General features: G+C 40.0%; 1 protein-coding gene across 1 annotated transcript in view; it reads left to right on the top strand.

Moving 5' to 3' along the window:
- FRAS1 (Fraser extracellular matrix complex subunit 1) overlaps positions 1–14,827 on the top strand; it is a 269,028-nt gene extending 254,201 nt beyond the window's left edge. The window contains exons 61-72 of the mRNA XM_018557898.1: positions 226–501; positions 1,369–1,601; positions 1,749–1,909; positions 2,628–2,842; positions 5,325–5,475; positions 6,069–6,176; positions 6,774–6,933; positions 7,009–7,125; positions 7,560–7,726; positions 9,994–10,199; positions 10,989–11,135; positions 13,770–14,827. Coding sequence (XP_018413400.1) covers positions 226–501; positions 1,369–1,601; positions 1,749–1,909; positions 2,628–2,842; positions 5,325–5,475; positions 6,069–6,176; positions 6,774–6,933; positions 7,009–7,125; positions 7,560–7,726; positions 9,994–10,199; positions 10,989–11,135; positions 13,770–14,357 — 2,529 coding nt within the window. The 3' untranslated portion in view covers positions 14,358–14,827. The remainder of the gene's footprint in view (positions 1–225; positions 502–1,368; positions 1,602–1,748; positions 1,910–2,627; positions 2,843–5,324; positions 5,476–6,068; positions 6,177–6,773; positions 6,934–7,008; positions 7,126–7,559; positions 7,727–9,993; positions 10,200–10,988; positions 11,136–13,769) is intronic.
- Positions 14,828–15,156: the final 329 nt, after the last annotated feature.

The raw sequence follows: 15,156 nt of genomic DNA, 5'->3' as shown, positions 1-15,156 counted from the left end.
CCTTGACACTCTAGGTACTGGCTTGTGTGGCCTTTTAGGAATTCCAGCCCTCAACCTAATCAGAGTTTCTGCAATCAGTGTAACTGTTTTCAGGTATTATGGGAACCAGGAATACATGTCTTTTGTTAATTTGCAGCCTTATTGACATTTTAGTTTTGCACTGTTATTTACATTACTCCCATCAATGTATGTAGCACTTTAATTATTAATTCTGCTTGCCTTTAGGTGGTCTCTTTGGCTGACTATGACCATGTGGAGGAAGTCACCAAAGAAGGTTCGAAGAAATCCCCATCTCCTGGGTACCCATTGCTATGTGTCACACCATGTGACCCCCACTTTCCTAAACACTCCATAATGAGGGAGCGATGTGAGGAGGCCGGCATCAACCAGTCAACTATCATGTTCAGCTGGGAAGTGGCAGCGCCCACTGACTCCAGTGGAGCCCGGTCTCCCTTTGAGACAATAACTGATACTACCCCTTTCACTAGTGTCAATCACATGGTGAGTACCCACAGAAAATACCAGTCTTGTATGATTAAGCATGAGGTGATAAGTGACAACAAAATTCTGTTAATGGATAAAATAGGACCAGATAAAGAAATGCATAATAGGCAATTTACAGAACTGGTTACTGTTGTCTCTCTCACCAAAGAGCACAGATACTGACTTGGTCCCTAGGCACAAAAAACAGCCTTGGCAAGTTAGGCACACAATCCTACTTTCCTAAACCCAATGGTTCAGTAATATTCATGTACTGGCAGCCTTATTAACTCAGAAATGTGGTGGGGACCAAGTGAAGAATGATGCAACTTAGAAGTTCTGATTTGCTTATATACTTTAAGAAATATCACCCACCCCTCCCCGAGGAGACGCCAGGGTTGCCATATTGCCATTCCAATCCTGTAGGCACTACTTTATTTTTTTATTACTATTTTTTTCCACCCATTAACATTTATAGTGTTGTCCTCGTTTAACTGACAGGCAACAACCATGACAATAACACATGTAGTAAATGTATACATTATTTATTTTCTATATCAAAGTTTATTGAAACAAATTAAATGGTTGTGGAGTTTTCATACAAAGTAACATTTACACAGCAATTTTAGGCAAGTCTCATCTGCACGTGAAATTGTCGGTATAGTAATTTAAATAATTCTGAGATTGTAAACTCACAGGCAGGGCCCTCCTTACCATTTTGTCTTGATTTGTATTGTGATTGTAATGTCTTCTACATATTGTGAAGTGCTGCGCAAACTGTTGGTGCTATATAAATCCTGTATAATAATAATTATCTTTAATGTATATTGAGGATTGTCTTCATAGATACATTACTTAAATGTGATTTCTATCTTGTGTCCACTCAAGGTGCTGGATAGCATTTATTTTAGCAGGCGATTTCATGTACGCTGTGTAGCCAAAGCTGTAGATAAAGCTGGACATGTGGGCACACCACTGAGAAGCAATATTGTGACTATAGGAACTGACAGTGCCATCTGCCATACTCCAGTAGTAGCAGGCACGGCTAGAGGATTCCAGGCCCAGTCTTTTATCGCTACTTTGAAATATTTGGATGTCAAACATAAAGAACATCCCAACAGGTATGTCATAAGTTGCTGTGAAGTGACCATAAATGAAATGAAATACAAAATAAAATATTACAAGGTCAAATATCCAGTTAGTTAAAAAAAAAAGCTTCACTGCTTACTTCCATCCAGGTCTTTACTGTGCATTATTTTTTTCCTCAGAATTCACATCTCAGTTCAGATACCACACCAAGATGGCATGCTACCGCTCATCTCTACTATGCCTCTGCATAACCTGCACTTTCTCCTCTCTGAGTCTGTTTATCGCCACCAGCATGTGTGCTCCAACCTTGTCACCATCCGTGACTTGAGAGGCATTTCAGGTATTGTATGCCCTACTATAGCTGCAAAGCCAGAGAAAGAACACTCTAAAAACATAGAATAAAACTATATCTAATCTATATTTTTGTATACAATGTTGGCCTCGGTCTTCCAGCATACTCACAGGCTTATATCATTTAAACTAGCAAGGAGTCAAGCAGATAAAAACAGCCTCTTCCCAACAGAAATACTAGACAGGAGAAAAGCTCATATGGTTTGTAATGTGTTTGTCAAGAAAACTGCAACAGTTGTTTTTGTTGGAAGAAGCACAAAGCTGTGTCTATGATATGCTCCCTTACTGTTTAAAGTTGGGGCACACATTAGATTGATGAATGATGTGCCCATATATATCCAGTGTTAAGATATTTAGGTCATTTATCAAATACAACATGTTGGTTTCTCAAATAAATATCCTATTACCGCCTTCTGCCTAAACGACACCATTGTTATGATATTTCCTTCTTTGTGACAATCAACCACAGGCAATAATATACGTCATACCCAAAAATGTTTTGTTATCACTTGTAGTATGTCATTATATCCAGTGCCTGTACACTTGGGTTATAAACGGGTCAGCAAAGTAGATTATATTCTCTGCAATCATTACTGCACAGTACAATTTATTCATCTGTTACTCTTTACCATACTTATATGAATGGATGCATAATAACAAGGTTACAAAGCTTTTATTTTTTTATACATAATTGTTTTTGTTTTCAGAGGCAGGATTCTTGGATGAGGTGACATATGACAGCATCGCTGTGGGTCCTGGCTATGATAGACCGTACCAGTTTGACCCTAACGTGAGAGAGCCAAAGACTGTGCAACTATACAAACACCTTAACCTGAAGAGTTGTATTTGGACCTTTGATGCATATTATGACATGACTGAACTCATTGACGTCTGCGGTGGTGCTGTAACAGCTGACTTTCAGGTATTGTTCTACTGATATTATTGTATGCGCATTAGTAAGAATACATGGCTGCATAGTGTGTCCAGAATATAATATAGATGACATGAAGTAGAACATTGCTGTAGGGAATACCATAAATAATAAGGGATAGATCCACATCACTGTTGTAACAGATATAAAGAATATATAAAACATTTACACAGTGTATAAATAATAGCAATCTATGTGTTTACATTGGTTTTGTATTTGAATTCAGACTAATGCACTAAAAATAGACAAGTTTCATTGTTAGACCTCATTCACACTGCTATGAGCCCGCCTATACAGATCCATGAGGCGTACACAGCCGTATCAAGCCGCTCACAGAAAGGACAGTGAACATTGTTTTCCATCACCCAGTTTATACTTTTTTTTTAATATAAATTCTTTGTTTAAGGTTATTATTACAGTACAAATAACAACATAGGAGAAACAAAACTGTTGACTTATCAAACTTGCAACATACAACTATTCACACATAAATGTTAAATCAGCACAATGCAGATAGAACATGGGAGAAAGAAGGTGTACAAGTCTAGGAACACACAAGGAAAAGAGTTGTATTACTGTTACGACACTGCGTTTTGATGACAGGCTTCTCAAATAAGAAACCAGTTTATATTTTATATAACCAAGTTTCATTTAAAAAAATATGTACATATCATTACACTGCTCAGTATGAGATGCTGCAGGCAGCTATGAAGGAGTTTATGTGGCCAAGAGGGTGACGGTACACATTCCATCCCTATGCACTATACCGAGTGAGATGTACTACACTGTGGAATGTACACAATACAATGCAATGCAAACAAGATTTTCACTTTAAAGCAGACCTATCAGTAACTTTACAATCCTGCATGAATACATTTTCGACAGTTCACAATACACTGCAATGGAAACATTTCCCAAATGTCAGCTGTCTTTTGCCTAGACGTGGGAAGTGCATCTTAGGAAAACTATATTATGAGTCTACAGACTGGAAGAAAGCATTTCCTCACTCTCCCATTCCCCAGTCATCACTTACTCACACTGTACATTGTAACGTTCTGGCCAGTCACAAGATGGGAGGCAGCAGCTGGGGGGCTGAGCTGTGTGAGACATGCACATACATCCAAAAACAAGAAAGTTACTAGAGAAACATTAGGCATGGAAAAATGTGCAATGCACGGCAATGCATGCAGCGTTTTGCAATGCCGTTTATTTTGAATAGCACTCTAACACACATACAGTGCATTATATTGCATTGTATCGGGGAAAAAATGATGTATAACTCATTTTAGCTGTGGTGTGGTTAATTGGAAGCCTATTCCAAATATTGGGCTGCCTTAAAGGAGAACTATGGGGTCAGTGTTTTTCCCCATAGTTCTCCTTAGGGTAACGGGAGGACACAAACTAGCGTCCTCCCGTTACCCTAAGCTCAGTATACCGCGAGCTGTAGCTCGCAGTATACTGAGACGCCGCAGCCGGAGCGGATCCCGACTTAGATGACGGGATCCGCCCAGCTGCATGAGTGACAGCTGGCTCAGCCTATCTAGAGGCAGAGCCAGCTGTACCCGCCCCCTCCACCGTCCGTTCCGCCAGTCAGCGCTGGCAGATCGGAGCGGGGAGAGGGGAATCCCGTCCGAACCCGACGAAACCTCGCTGCAAAATGACATTCCTGCCCGAAAACCATTCGGGTCTGTGAGCCGATGTGTCATAGTACTTTTCATATGCAACGAACGAACGAAACGGCAATTCGTACAGACTACTGCTAACGAATTTCGGAATCAGAAATTTCGGATTTGTTTGCATTCGTTATATCTGTAATTCGGAATTCGGATACATTCGAATCTCGGAATTTCCGAAATTTCGTCCGAATTTCGATTTGAAACAAATCGCACATGTCTACTTAGCATGCACCTAGCATTAAAAAGAATTATGGTAGGTTCCCATTAATATTTATGCTAAGACACTGGAATGAAATAACATTTTGATTTTACATGTTGTTTTTTATTTGTTTGTGAGGCCTAGTTCACACCAGATGCAGTTGTGATGCAGTCTGTTCAGTTTGGTAGCTGCATCAAAATCGCCTCACAATGCTTTCCAATTGGATTTCTGGTGCTCTGTTCACACCAGTGCAGTCAGTTCCGATGCAGTCAGAAAAAATACTGCTCATCTCATTTTAGCTGCAACGGAACGCATCAAAAATGCATTGGAACACACTGGACTGCACCTGAAAGTCCATTTTAATCTTTAAAAAATAAAGGACCAAAATTGGGGTAAAATCGCGGCAAAACACATCGGATTGCAGTTGTGCAGACGCACGCAGTAATGGTGTGAACTAGCCCTAATTTATCAACAGATCCTAAGATGATGAATTTGCACTATACTTCTGTTGCTCTGATAAACCGTGTCACAAGTAAACTGTAATATCAAATATTGTATGTTTTATGCCACAATTATGTCTGTTCATAATCCTTTAAAGGTGAGAGACTCGGCCCAGTCCTTCTTAACTGTTCACGTCCCCCTCTATGTATCGTACATATATGTGACTGCACCCAGAGGATGGGCATCATTGGAGCACCACACAGAGATGGAATTCTCATTCTTCTATGACACAGTCCTCTGGAGAACTGGTAAGATTTAGGAGTCTTTTTATTAAACAAATTGCATAGAAATTCCTCTAGCGAACCTGCATATACATTTGTTCTGTGCAAGTAAACCAGCTGTTTTAGAAACTGGGCAACATTGACTATTCTTTGGGTATTTTCTCATAAATCATCTGACGCTTGCTCTCACTTGAAATAAGCACTAGTATAATATGATGTGGCCTGTCAGTTCCTATAACACCAGTGTTTCTATGTTGTAAGCAGTGGTGTATTAATGTATTTGGCTGCCAAATACATTAATACATTAATACATTAGCCAAGCTTCGGCCGCCCTCGGCACCTTACTATGCGGTAAATACGCCCCTGGTTGTAAGTAGATACATTAGCCACAGAAGTTCTGTAAATAATAATCCCACAGACTGGTGCTGATTGCCTTTGGCAGACAGAAACAATGTTACAAACCAGAAAAAGTAAATATATTTGCTGCTCTGACAATTCTTGAGAGTCAGAAGTCTACAAAAATCATCATAGTGTCAAAAGGTTTGGCAGCAATTATAACATTTGCTACGTTGCATATATTTTGTAACTCGTTAATAAACAGAATTTATTTCATCTTACAGGTATACAGACGGATAGTGTCCTGTCTGCCAGGCTCCAGATCATTCGCATATATATCCGTGAAGATGGACGTTTGGTCATAGAGTTTAAAACTCATGCTAAATTCAGAGGTAACTTTCATTCTGATGTAAATGTCACAAGGCTCAATTCACAAAGCTAACATACTATGATCAGAATCCTTTTAAAAATAAGTGTCCGTTATTTTCTATTGAGATTTGATCTTTGTGCGAAAGCTTTGTAAATGAATCATATAGACATTCCAAAATCTTTTTACATATAACATATAAAATCATGTTACTGTAGCCTTTTTTAACCTTTTAAACACGGAGAAACCCTTAAAATTACTTTTAGATATCAGGGATCTCCTGCTAATGACTACTTTATCTGCATCTCAGTTTACATTAGAGCAAATAGTAGGTTGAGATATAAAAAGGAATAAAGAATAGCGTACTTAATGTATTTGACACACAGGGATTCTCTATACAACAAAATTGGTTTCAGTCACAGTAATGAAATGAAATGAATAAGAATTATATTAATATTAATGGCTAGAAAAAAAACAGACAGTGAAAACTGTTTTAGGGTAAGCTGCACAATTCAACCACTCTCACTGTACAGATTATCTCCCTATACTAATGTAAATATCTTCTATGCACAACTGATGTCCATGAATCCTTGGGAAATAACACGTGTCATCTATTCCACAGGTCAGTTTGTCATGGAGCATCACACATTACCAGACATGAAATCTCGTATAATTGCACCAGATCATTTGGGTGGCATTGAGTTTGACCTTCAGCACTTGTGGAGTGCCCAGACTTTTGACTCTCCATATCAGTTGTGGAGAGCAACCAGCTCATACAGCAGGTAGGAACAAGAGAATCATCTGTAAATTAGCTACAAGAATATGTTATATGATGTTAACCTTTCCTCTGTTTACAGGAAGGACTACTCAGGAGAGTATACCATCTATCTCATCCCTTGCACAGTACAGCCCACCCAGCCTTGGGTGGACCCTGGAGATAAACCTCTGGCCTGCACAGCCCATGCTCCTGAAAGGTCAGAAAATGTATCTGAAATTGCTTAAACATTATCTCTTATAGAATATGCTGGAAAAGTTTTATACTCCACAACTTTGTGTGTTGTTATATTATAATACCAAAGCTGTAGGAGCTTATTTGCATTTTCCTGTGTGTTGTGCCGCTTGGAAAGGCACATTTAAATGTCATGTTCAGATGGAAGAGATGAATGATAAATTACTCACCTGTTGGAATCTCTCACCATCCAGAATGCATGCAATGTGTGGAGATATTTCCCCTTTATGCTGGAGCAGATGTGGACAATTAGGTACACTGGCACACATTTGGTGGACATGCCCCGTTATAAAGGGGTATTGGGGTCAGGTGAACAATAATTTATATTATGAGCTGATGTAATGAGAAAATACTTTGTATTCATTAATAACCTATGAGTTTCACATTTTATCTTCTTAGGTTTCTCATTCCAATTGCATTCCAACAAACCAATCGCCCAGTCCCAGTAGTGTATTCATTAAACACTGAATTCCAGTTGTGCAACAATGAAAAGATCTTCTTGATGGACCCAACCAAGACTGAAATGTCCCTGGCCGAGATGGATTATAAGGGGGCCTTTTCCAAAGGTAACATTGCTTAATTATCTAAAATAATTTTTAACCTGCGCTGTGCAACAATATTCAAATGATAAAAATCAGTAGAATCAAAACTATAAAAAGGTCTAGAACATCTAATAATAATCTTGAAACAATGAGATAATTCTCAGACATGATGGGAAATGGGAACATCAGGCATTTACCTACACCTCCCCATGGAGGAAAGAACAATCATCTCAGCCAGTTTAATGAAAAACGCAGACAGTTCCACAGAACCTTCAGCAGATGACAAGATCAACTGTTGGAGGGACTCATCATAAATTCTCAATGCAAGCCAAAATATTATATGCAGAATATAATATGCAACAATCTATTATCTTGACAAGTACTGAGAAATGGTTCTTCACAAGTCACCTACACTGTGAACTGGTTTGCAAGACTCTTAAATTTAGCAAGTTCATGAGTTTGATTAATTAGACACACTTTAATGAAAATGCAACACTCCATAAATTAAGTTGTTGAAGAATATGAAATCTTGCTATTCATATAGGCACAGCATGAGGTATATTGCTTATACTAATGCAGAGTAGTGAACATTTCCTTTTGTGTTACATATTATAACTTGTATGTGCTTCTAAGTAGGGCATGTTTTATTTGAACCCATTCGTGTGATAGGTCATCATTGGTTTTGCTGTCTGTGGAAACAAAGGGAAGCTTAAAGCAGCTTATGATTCCAAAAGAAGTAAACCTGTCAGAAACCTAGACGTTTTAAACTACAATGGTACCTCGGTTCAAGAACTTAATTTTTTCCACGATTCTGGTTGCGAACTGAATTGGTCGTGAACTGAATCAAATTTCCCCATGAGGTTCAATATAAATAAGGTTAATCCATTCTGACCCCTACGAACGTAGTCGCAAACCGATTTAGGTCGCGGACAGAATCACATTTTGCCATAAGGTTCAATGTAAACAAGGTTAATCCATTCTGAACCACATAAATATTAAACAAAGTACAGTACAGTATGAAGAGAGTGAACTCTAACCTTTTTTGAGGCGCTCTGCACATTCTTTTCACCTTCATTACCGCTCTGCACTTTTTTACCACCATGCTTGCTCTGCACTTTCTTTTTACCACCATGCTTGCTCTGCACTTTCTTTGGAGCCATGATGGATTTAATAATACTGTACAGTACTGTATGTGCTAAAAAGCACACAAAAAAGCTTTACAGCAAGGGTGCACAGGTCTGTCTGCGATCTCGGCTAGAGGAAGCCACGACCACATGTCAGAGCGGGGAAGATGGCCACGGTCGCGTTCGTCACCCGATTTGGAGTTCGTGAACGAAAGCAAAATTTTGCCAAACTTCCTGTGCGCGAACCGTATTGTTCGCAAACAGAAGCGTTCGTGAACCGAGGTTTTGCTGTATATGACAGTGAATATAATACTTTAAGGCTACCATCAGCAAAAACTACATTTTAAAACTAATTATAGATACAGAAGCAGCTAAAATGATATGCAAAGCTTGACTTTTCCTGTTAATCAACCTTTCTCACTCTTCTTATGCCTATCAGTCCTCCCTGTTGGTCCTTTAATGTGATGGATTGCCTGACTGGCCAATAGGAGGACTTAAAAAGTAGGAGAGAGCAGGCCATGTTAAGGTTTATGACAAAGGGACCAGAATTGCTTCTAAATTCAGCTGTTATCTTTGGATTTAGTAATAATTTTGTTAGTTTTCATTGCACACCCTCTGTTTGCATTGCTTAGACTGTGAAAATATGAATTTAAAGGAGGAGTCCTGGAGCAATGGTATATTGAACTTATGTAAAAGTATTTAAACGACTTGCCGACTTACCTTGTCTCAAAGTATCACCCTAACCGTCCCCTACGCTCCTACCAAGACCTCCTGCTCTCCAGCTCCCTTGTCAACTACTCCCATGCACACTTCCAGGATTTCTCTAGAGTCTCTCCCATTCTTTGGAACTCCTTACCCCAATCTGTCCAACTATCTCCCACTCTGACTGCCTTTCGGCGATCACTAAAGACTCATCTCTTCAGGGAAGCCTATCCCACCTCAAACTGACCACTGAACTCTTTCTCAAACAATTCATCCCCACGCAGCTACCTCCTCTTGTATCACTTGCCCCTACCTTTTAGACTGTAAGCCCTCAGGGGCAGGGCCCTCCTTACCATGTTGTCTTGAATTGTATTGGGATTGTAATGTCTTCCTTATAATGTAAAGCGCTGCGCAAACTGTTGGCGCTATATAAATCCTGTATAATAATAATAATGTCTTGTTTAGGTCAAACACTATATGGAAGAGTACTGTGGAATCCTGACCAGAACCTCAATTCTGCCTACAAGCTGCAGCTGGAGAAGGTCTACCTTTGCACTGGGAAGGATGGATATGTACCTTTCTTTGACCCAACTGGAACTATTTATAATGAAGGGCCTCAGTATGGTTGTATTCAGCCTAATAAAAACTTGAAGCACCGCTTTTTGATCTTGGTAAGTAGTAGATCTTACATAAACTTTTACCATAATGGCTATTAATCCAGGATCAAAATAAAATGTTATTCATTTGCACTAGAAAAATGTGGAATCCCAGAGGTTATTGACAACAGCTTCAGTTGACACAGGAAGCCACAGTGAGCGTTGCACTTTCATTTTTAGATAGAGTGAGGAAGGGTTTTTAGTATCAGGTTTTAAAGATGGTCTGTGTTACTGCTGGAGAAATTTCCTACATCCTGTTGCAAATACACAAAAGGAAGTAAGATGAAATCTCCACAAACTTAGGCAAAATCCCACCTATGACGGTTGTTACAAGTTACTACTGGAACTTTGCCCTCAAGAAAATGAGGGGGTAATATCCTCTGTTTTACAACTGTACTTTCCAGCATGGTCTATACAGTATAAGCATATTGTGTTTTCTTGAACTGTTCTCTGTTTAATATGCAATTCTAGTTGCATTAAAAAATAGAGGCTAAAGTCAATCCCCACTCTATCCAAACCATCAAAAATGGCAGTTCCGCAGAAAAGTAGTATACTACGTATAGGTGATATTTGTTTTGGTGTTTAAAATTAGAGTAACATTTTGTTAGCCTGTTATTTCCAATAACTAGGTCAAATAATTAACTTCAATCATTTAATACTACAGCCCATGTTACAATGGTATACACGCAAGTGTGCCTAGTGCATTTGCTGCATGCATGTAAGTTTGCCTATTCCCTGTATACAGTTTATTATACTATAGATTTCATTAAACAATTGTTTCTTGTTTACTCTGCAATTCTGCAGGACCGACATCAGCCGGAAGTTACTGATAAATACTTCCATGATGTTCCGTTTGATGCTGGCTTTGCTACAGATCAACCAGATTTTCATGCTATGAGTGGATTGCCAGGAGTAGACGGGTTCACTATGAAAGTTGATGCTCTGTATAAGGTATATTTATTATATTTATGTATATTTATTCATTTATTTTGCATTATTATTATAATTAGGGATGCACCGGTACTAGTATCGGTGCCATGGCCCCTACGTCATCTAATGATGGGACGGCTTCCTTGTTAATCGGGAAGCCGGGTAGCGAGTCTTTACACGCTTCCCCGCTACTCAGGAAGCCTGTCGGGCTTCCGGTACTCGGGATTTGGTATCGGCGAGTACCGAAAAAAAAAAATATCACTACTTGTACTCGGTACCAAAATACCGGTATAGGTGCATCCCTAATTATAATATTTGCATCATTTTCAACAACTACAAAGTAAACCAACTTAAAGGAGAACTATGAGGTGAGTGCTTTTCACTCACCTCATAGTTCTAGCCGACCTGTGACAATGAGACTGTCACAGGTCGGCTCAGTAGATCGGGAGGTGAGCCAACACATACCGGGTTCGCTCGCCTCTCAAACCTGTCACGGCTCTCTGCCGTGACAGGGGGAGGGGCTGGATTCCCCTCTCCCCGCTCCGATCTGCCAGCGCTGACTGGCGGAACGGACGGGGAGGGGGCGGGTACAGCTGGCTCTGCCTCTAGATAGGCAGAGCCAGCTGTCACTCACGCAGCTGGGCGAATCCCGTCATCTAGGTCGGGATCCGCTCCGGCTGCGGCTGTAGCTCGCGGTATACTGAGCTTAGGGTAACGGGAGGACGCTAGTTTGTGTCCTCCCGTTACCCTATGTGGAAAAACACTGACCCCATAGTTCTCCTTTAAGGGCTAGTTCACACCAGCCAGAGTGCGTTCACATTGTGGATCACATTGTGGAAGGCTCACTTTGTTGTGGGGCGGGAGGGGGCGTGGCGGTGCATTGAACTCAATGACAACGGGAACGTGTGGCACATCAATGCCTGCAGTCCCGTCAGAAAAAATAGTGCAGCATTTTCTCTGACCAGACCGCAGGCATTCATGTGGCTACGGTGCCATTGAGTTCAATGCACCGCAACGCCCCCTCCCGCCCCACAACAAAGTGAGCCAGCCGCAATGTGATCCAGTGTGTTCTGGCCAGAATCGGGCCAGAACGCACTGTGGCTGGTGTGAACTAGCCCTCAGTCAGAAACCAGTTGCTGTCGCTGTGTATCTCACCCACCAAGCTTACAATCTATAGGTTAATTTTTAACATTTATAGCAAAGCACTTAAATTTACTTTTTTTTTTAAATGTACCTATAACCAGTGCAGTATGTATGCATTCATTCATAGAAAAATTCATGTAATGTACCAGACATACATTGCTGTTTAAATATTTTCTCTAGCATTCATTACCTAAATAGAGTATAAGTATACCACTGAAAGGGATAAACGTGTGGAAAGGACACGTAGACTGCAGCAGCGGATCAACATGACGTGTCAGTCATCTAATCTGGTACTTCAACCAACAGCTCTAGTCACAGATAACATCAACCAGGAAGGTCAAACGTTTGTACTGATTAGGGATGCACCGATACTGGTATTTTGGTACAGAGTACGAGTACCTTATAATTTTTATATATGACGCAACGTCCTGCTTTCTGATTGGCCGGGAGGCCGGCTCAATGCCCCCTCGTCATGAGATGAAAAAAAGAGCATGAAGCCAGCTTCCCGGCCAATCAGAAAGCAGGGCGTCGCGTCATTACACGGCGCCCGGCCTCCTGATTCCGGAAGTACTCGTGTGCTAGGGATCGGAGCATTTGGGCGAGTACGTGTACCAAATACTCGGAAGCAGCACCGATATCGATACTAGTATTGGTATCGGTACATCCCTAGTACTGATTTCTGCTATTCTTCTATGAGATACGATTTGCCACTACCATTTATCTCAACAACTCACTCAGAAGATATGCTGTCAGTAGGGTGTCAGATCCTGACGTCACATCTGGCTACTGGCTAATATCTATAGCAACAAAATAGTAGCAGAGTGCCCTTTATTTCATTTCACGCCTATATCGAGTTCAATAATAGGTATTATATACTTATTTTATGTATACCTGTTGCAAAGGAGGCACCTAGAGTTTCTTGAGGGTACCTTTAAAGATGAGGGGTACACTGGCACCCCAATACCAGGGCCTGTCCAGTTCCAAAAGTCATCCTTAGCCTCCCTCCCATGCATTACTATATGTCAAAAAGTATGATGATGGACTCACTGATCAATTGTGAAGTCTAATAGTCAAGCTGTTTCAGATCTCTAATGATATGGTTGGTAACCAACTGTACACTGAAGTATTGTTAGGCATTTATCATATTTGAGTCAGCACATGTATGCTTTAATTTGAAGAAGAAGATGTTGGAAAGTGTGCAAACACAAAGATTGGTGTTAATTAAAAAGGCTCCATTGAAGTGACTTTTTTGCTGCAGCTAGTGAAATGAGGCCCTCAATGTTGATCAAAGATAACGGATTGCCTTCTGTTCTACTCCGTTTTATACCCAGTGTGTTCCCTGGAGGAACCCTACTATCAGCTCCAAACATGGTACTTTTCACCTTACAGCCACCACAACATACAGATTGTCATATACATGCCCACATCACTAGTGTAGCAGCAAGAACGTTTTTAAGAAAGGTGTTTGTGTCTTGTATGGTTTTTCAATAAATATATTTATTTTTTTTGAAGGTTGAAACAGGGCATCAGTGGTACCTTCAAGTGATCTATATTATTGGACCAGAGACAATGGCAGGTCCCAGAGTGCAGAGATCTCTAACCTACCAGCTGAGACGTGGACGCAGGGATCTAGTAGACAAGAATGGGCGGCTAACCTTAGATGACTCTTTGATCTATGACAATGAAGGAGATCAAGTTAAGAATGGCACAAACATGAAGACTTTGAATTTAGAAGTGGAAACGGCTGCTACAGCTGCATCACAAACAGGCGCATCTATTGGAAGTGCCTTCGCAGCCATTATGTTGTTGATGCTTGTTCTCTTGTCTGTCTGCCTCATAGCACAGAAATGCAGGAGGAATAGGAAAAAGAAGCCACCGAAGGATGCCACAGAGGAATATCCACTAAACACCAAAGTGGATGCTTCAAGGAAAAATATAGAGCGTGTAGAAAAGAACTTGAACAAACAGCACTGTACTGTCAGGAACATCAACCTTCTCAATGAAAGTAAAGATACCTACGAGGTCAAAGGGGTCAAGATCAAGCAGATGAACTTTGAAGTGAAAGTTCACAATAACTTACATGATGGGACAGAAGTTTGATGTTACATGAGCTAGCACAACAATATATTTTGATTAAAAAAAAAATCTGCTCTTTTATAAGGATTAAACAAGAGAATGGAGTACCAGTATTTTTCTATTCTTAGTGAAAAGGGAAAGTATAGCGTGATGAACGGATGTGCAGTATGTACCTTGACTCACAACTGAGCTACCTCGATAAGCCCACGGGTGTGTGAGATATCAGGGGCAGAACGTGACAAATGTTTTGTCCTTTTCCCCGAGTGATGCACTGCACATATAAAACACTGCCACCAAAGGTCAATCACATGTCATTGTATTCTACTTAATAGCTTTATCTGCACTGTATTCATTTTATAGCAAGCCATCCAACCACTGAACACATTATTTGATGTTTTTTGTTATGTCATTATTGTATACCGTTAAGGTCTTTGTCTCTAGGATGCAAATATTTTCCATATGCCATTTTTTAACTTTTTTTTTTTTTGATACTTCTAAATAATTCAACCGATCTTAACATGTGTTTTTATGAAGGTTCAGATAGAAAGACAAGACGTAAATATGTTTTAAGTTAACATGGTTTCCTTTCATTACCTACATTACAGAGTGGTGTGTATAGGGATCCCATAATGAGATGCTTACCGGTAATTTATTAAGTTTCCTGTAGAATCATATTTAGTGGTTAAGAAGACAATCCACAATTGGAATGATTAAAGTAACACAGAATATAATGTGGTTTAACCTTTCTAGGCTTTTTTAGACCAAGTAGTTCAATCTTAGGTGTATATCTGAGCAAAATAAAAAATCAATAGGTTTATCTCTG

Source organism: Nanorana parkeri, unplaced genomic scaffold (assembly GCF_000935625.1).
Source record: "Nanorana parkeri isolate BGI_ZX_2015 unplaced genomic scaffold, ASM93562v1 scaffold310, whole genome shotgun sequence".
Classification (NCBI taxonomy): domain Eukaryota; kingdom Metazoa; phylum Chordata; class Amphibia; order Anura; family Dicroglossidae; genus Nanorana; species Nanorana parkeri.
The sequence above is the reverse complement of the archived record's forward strand: the minus strand, read 5'-3'. Positions and strand labels throughout refer to the sequence as shown.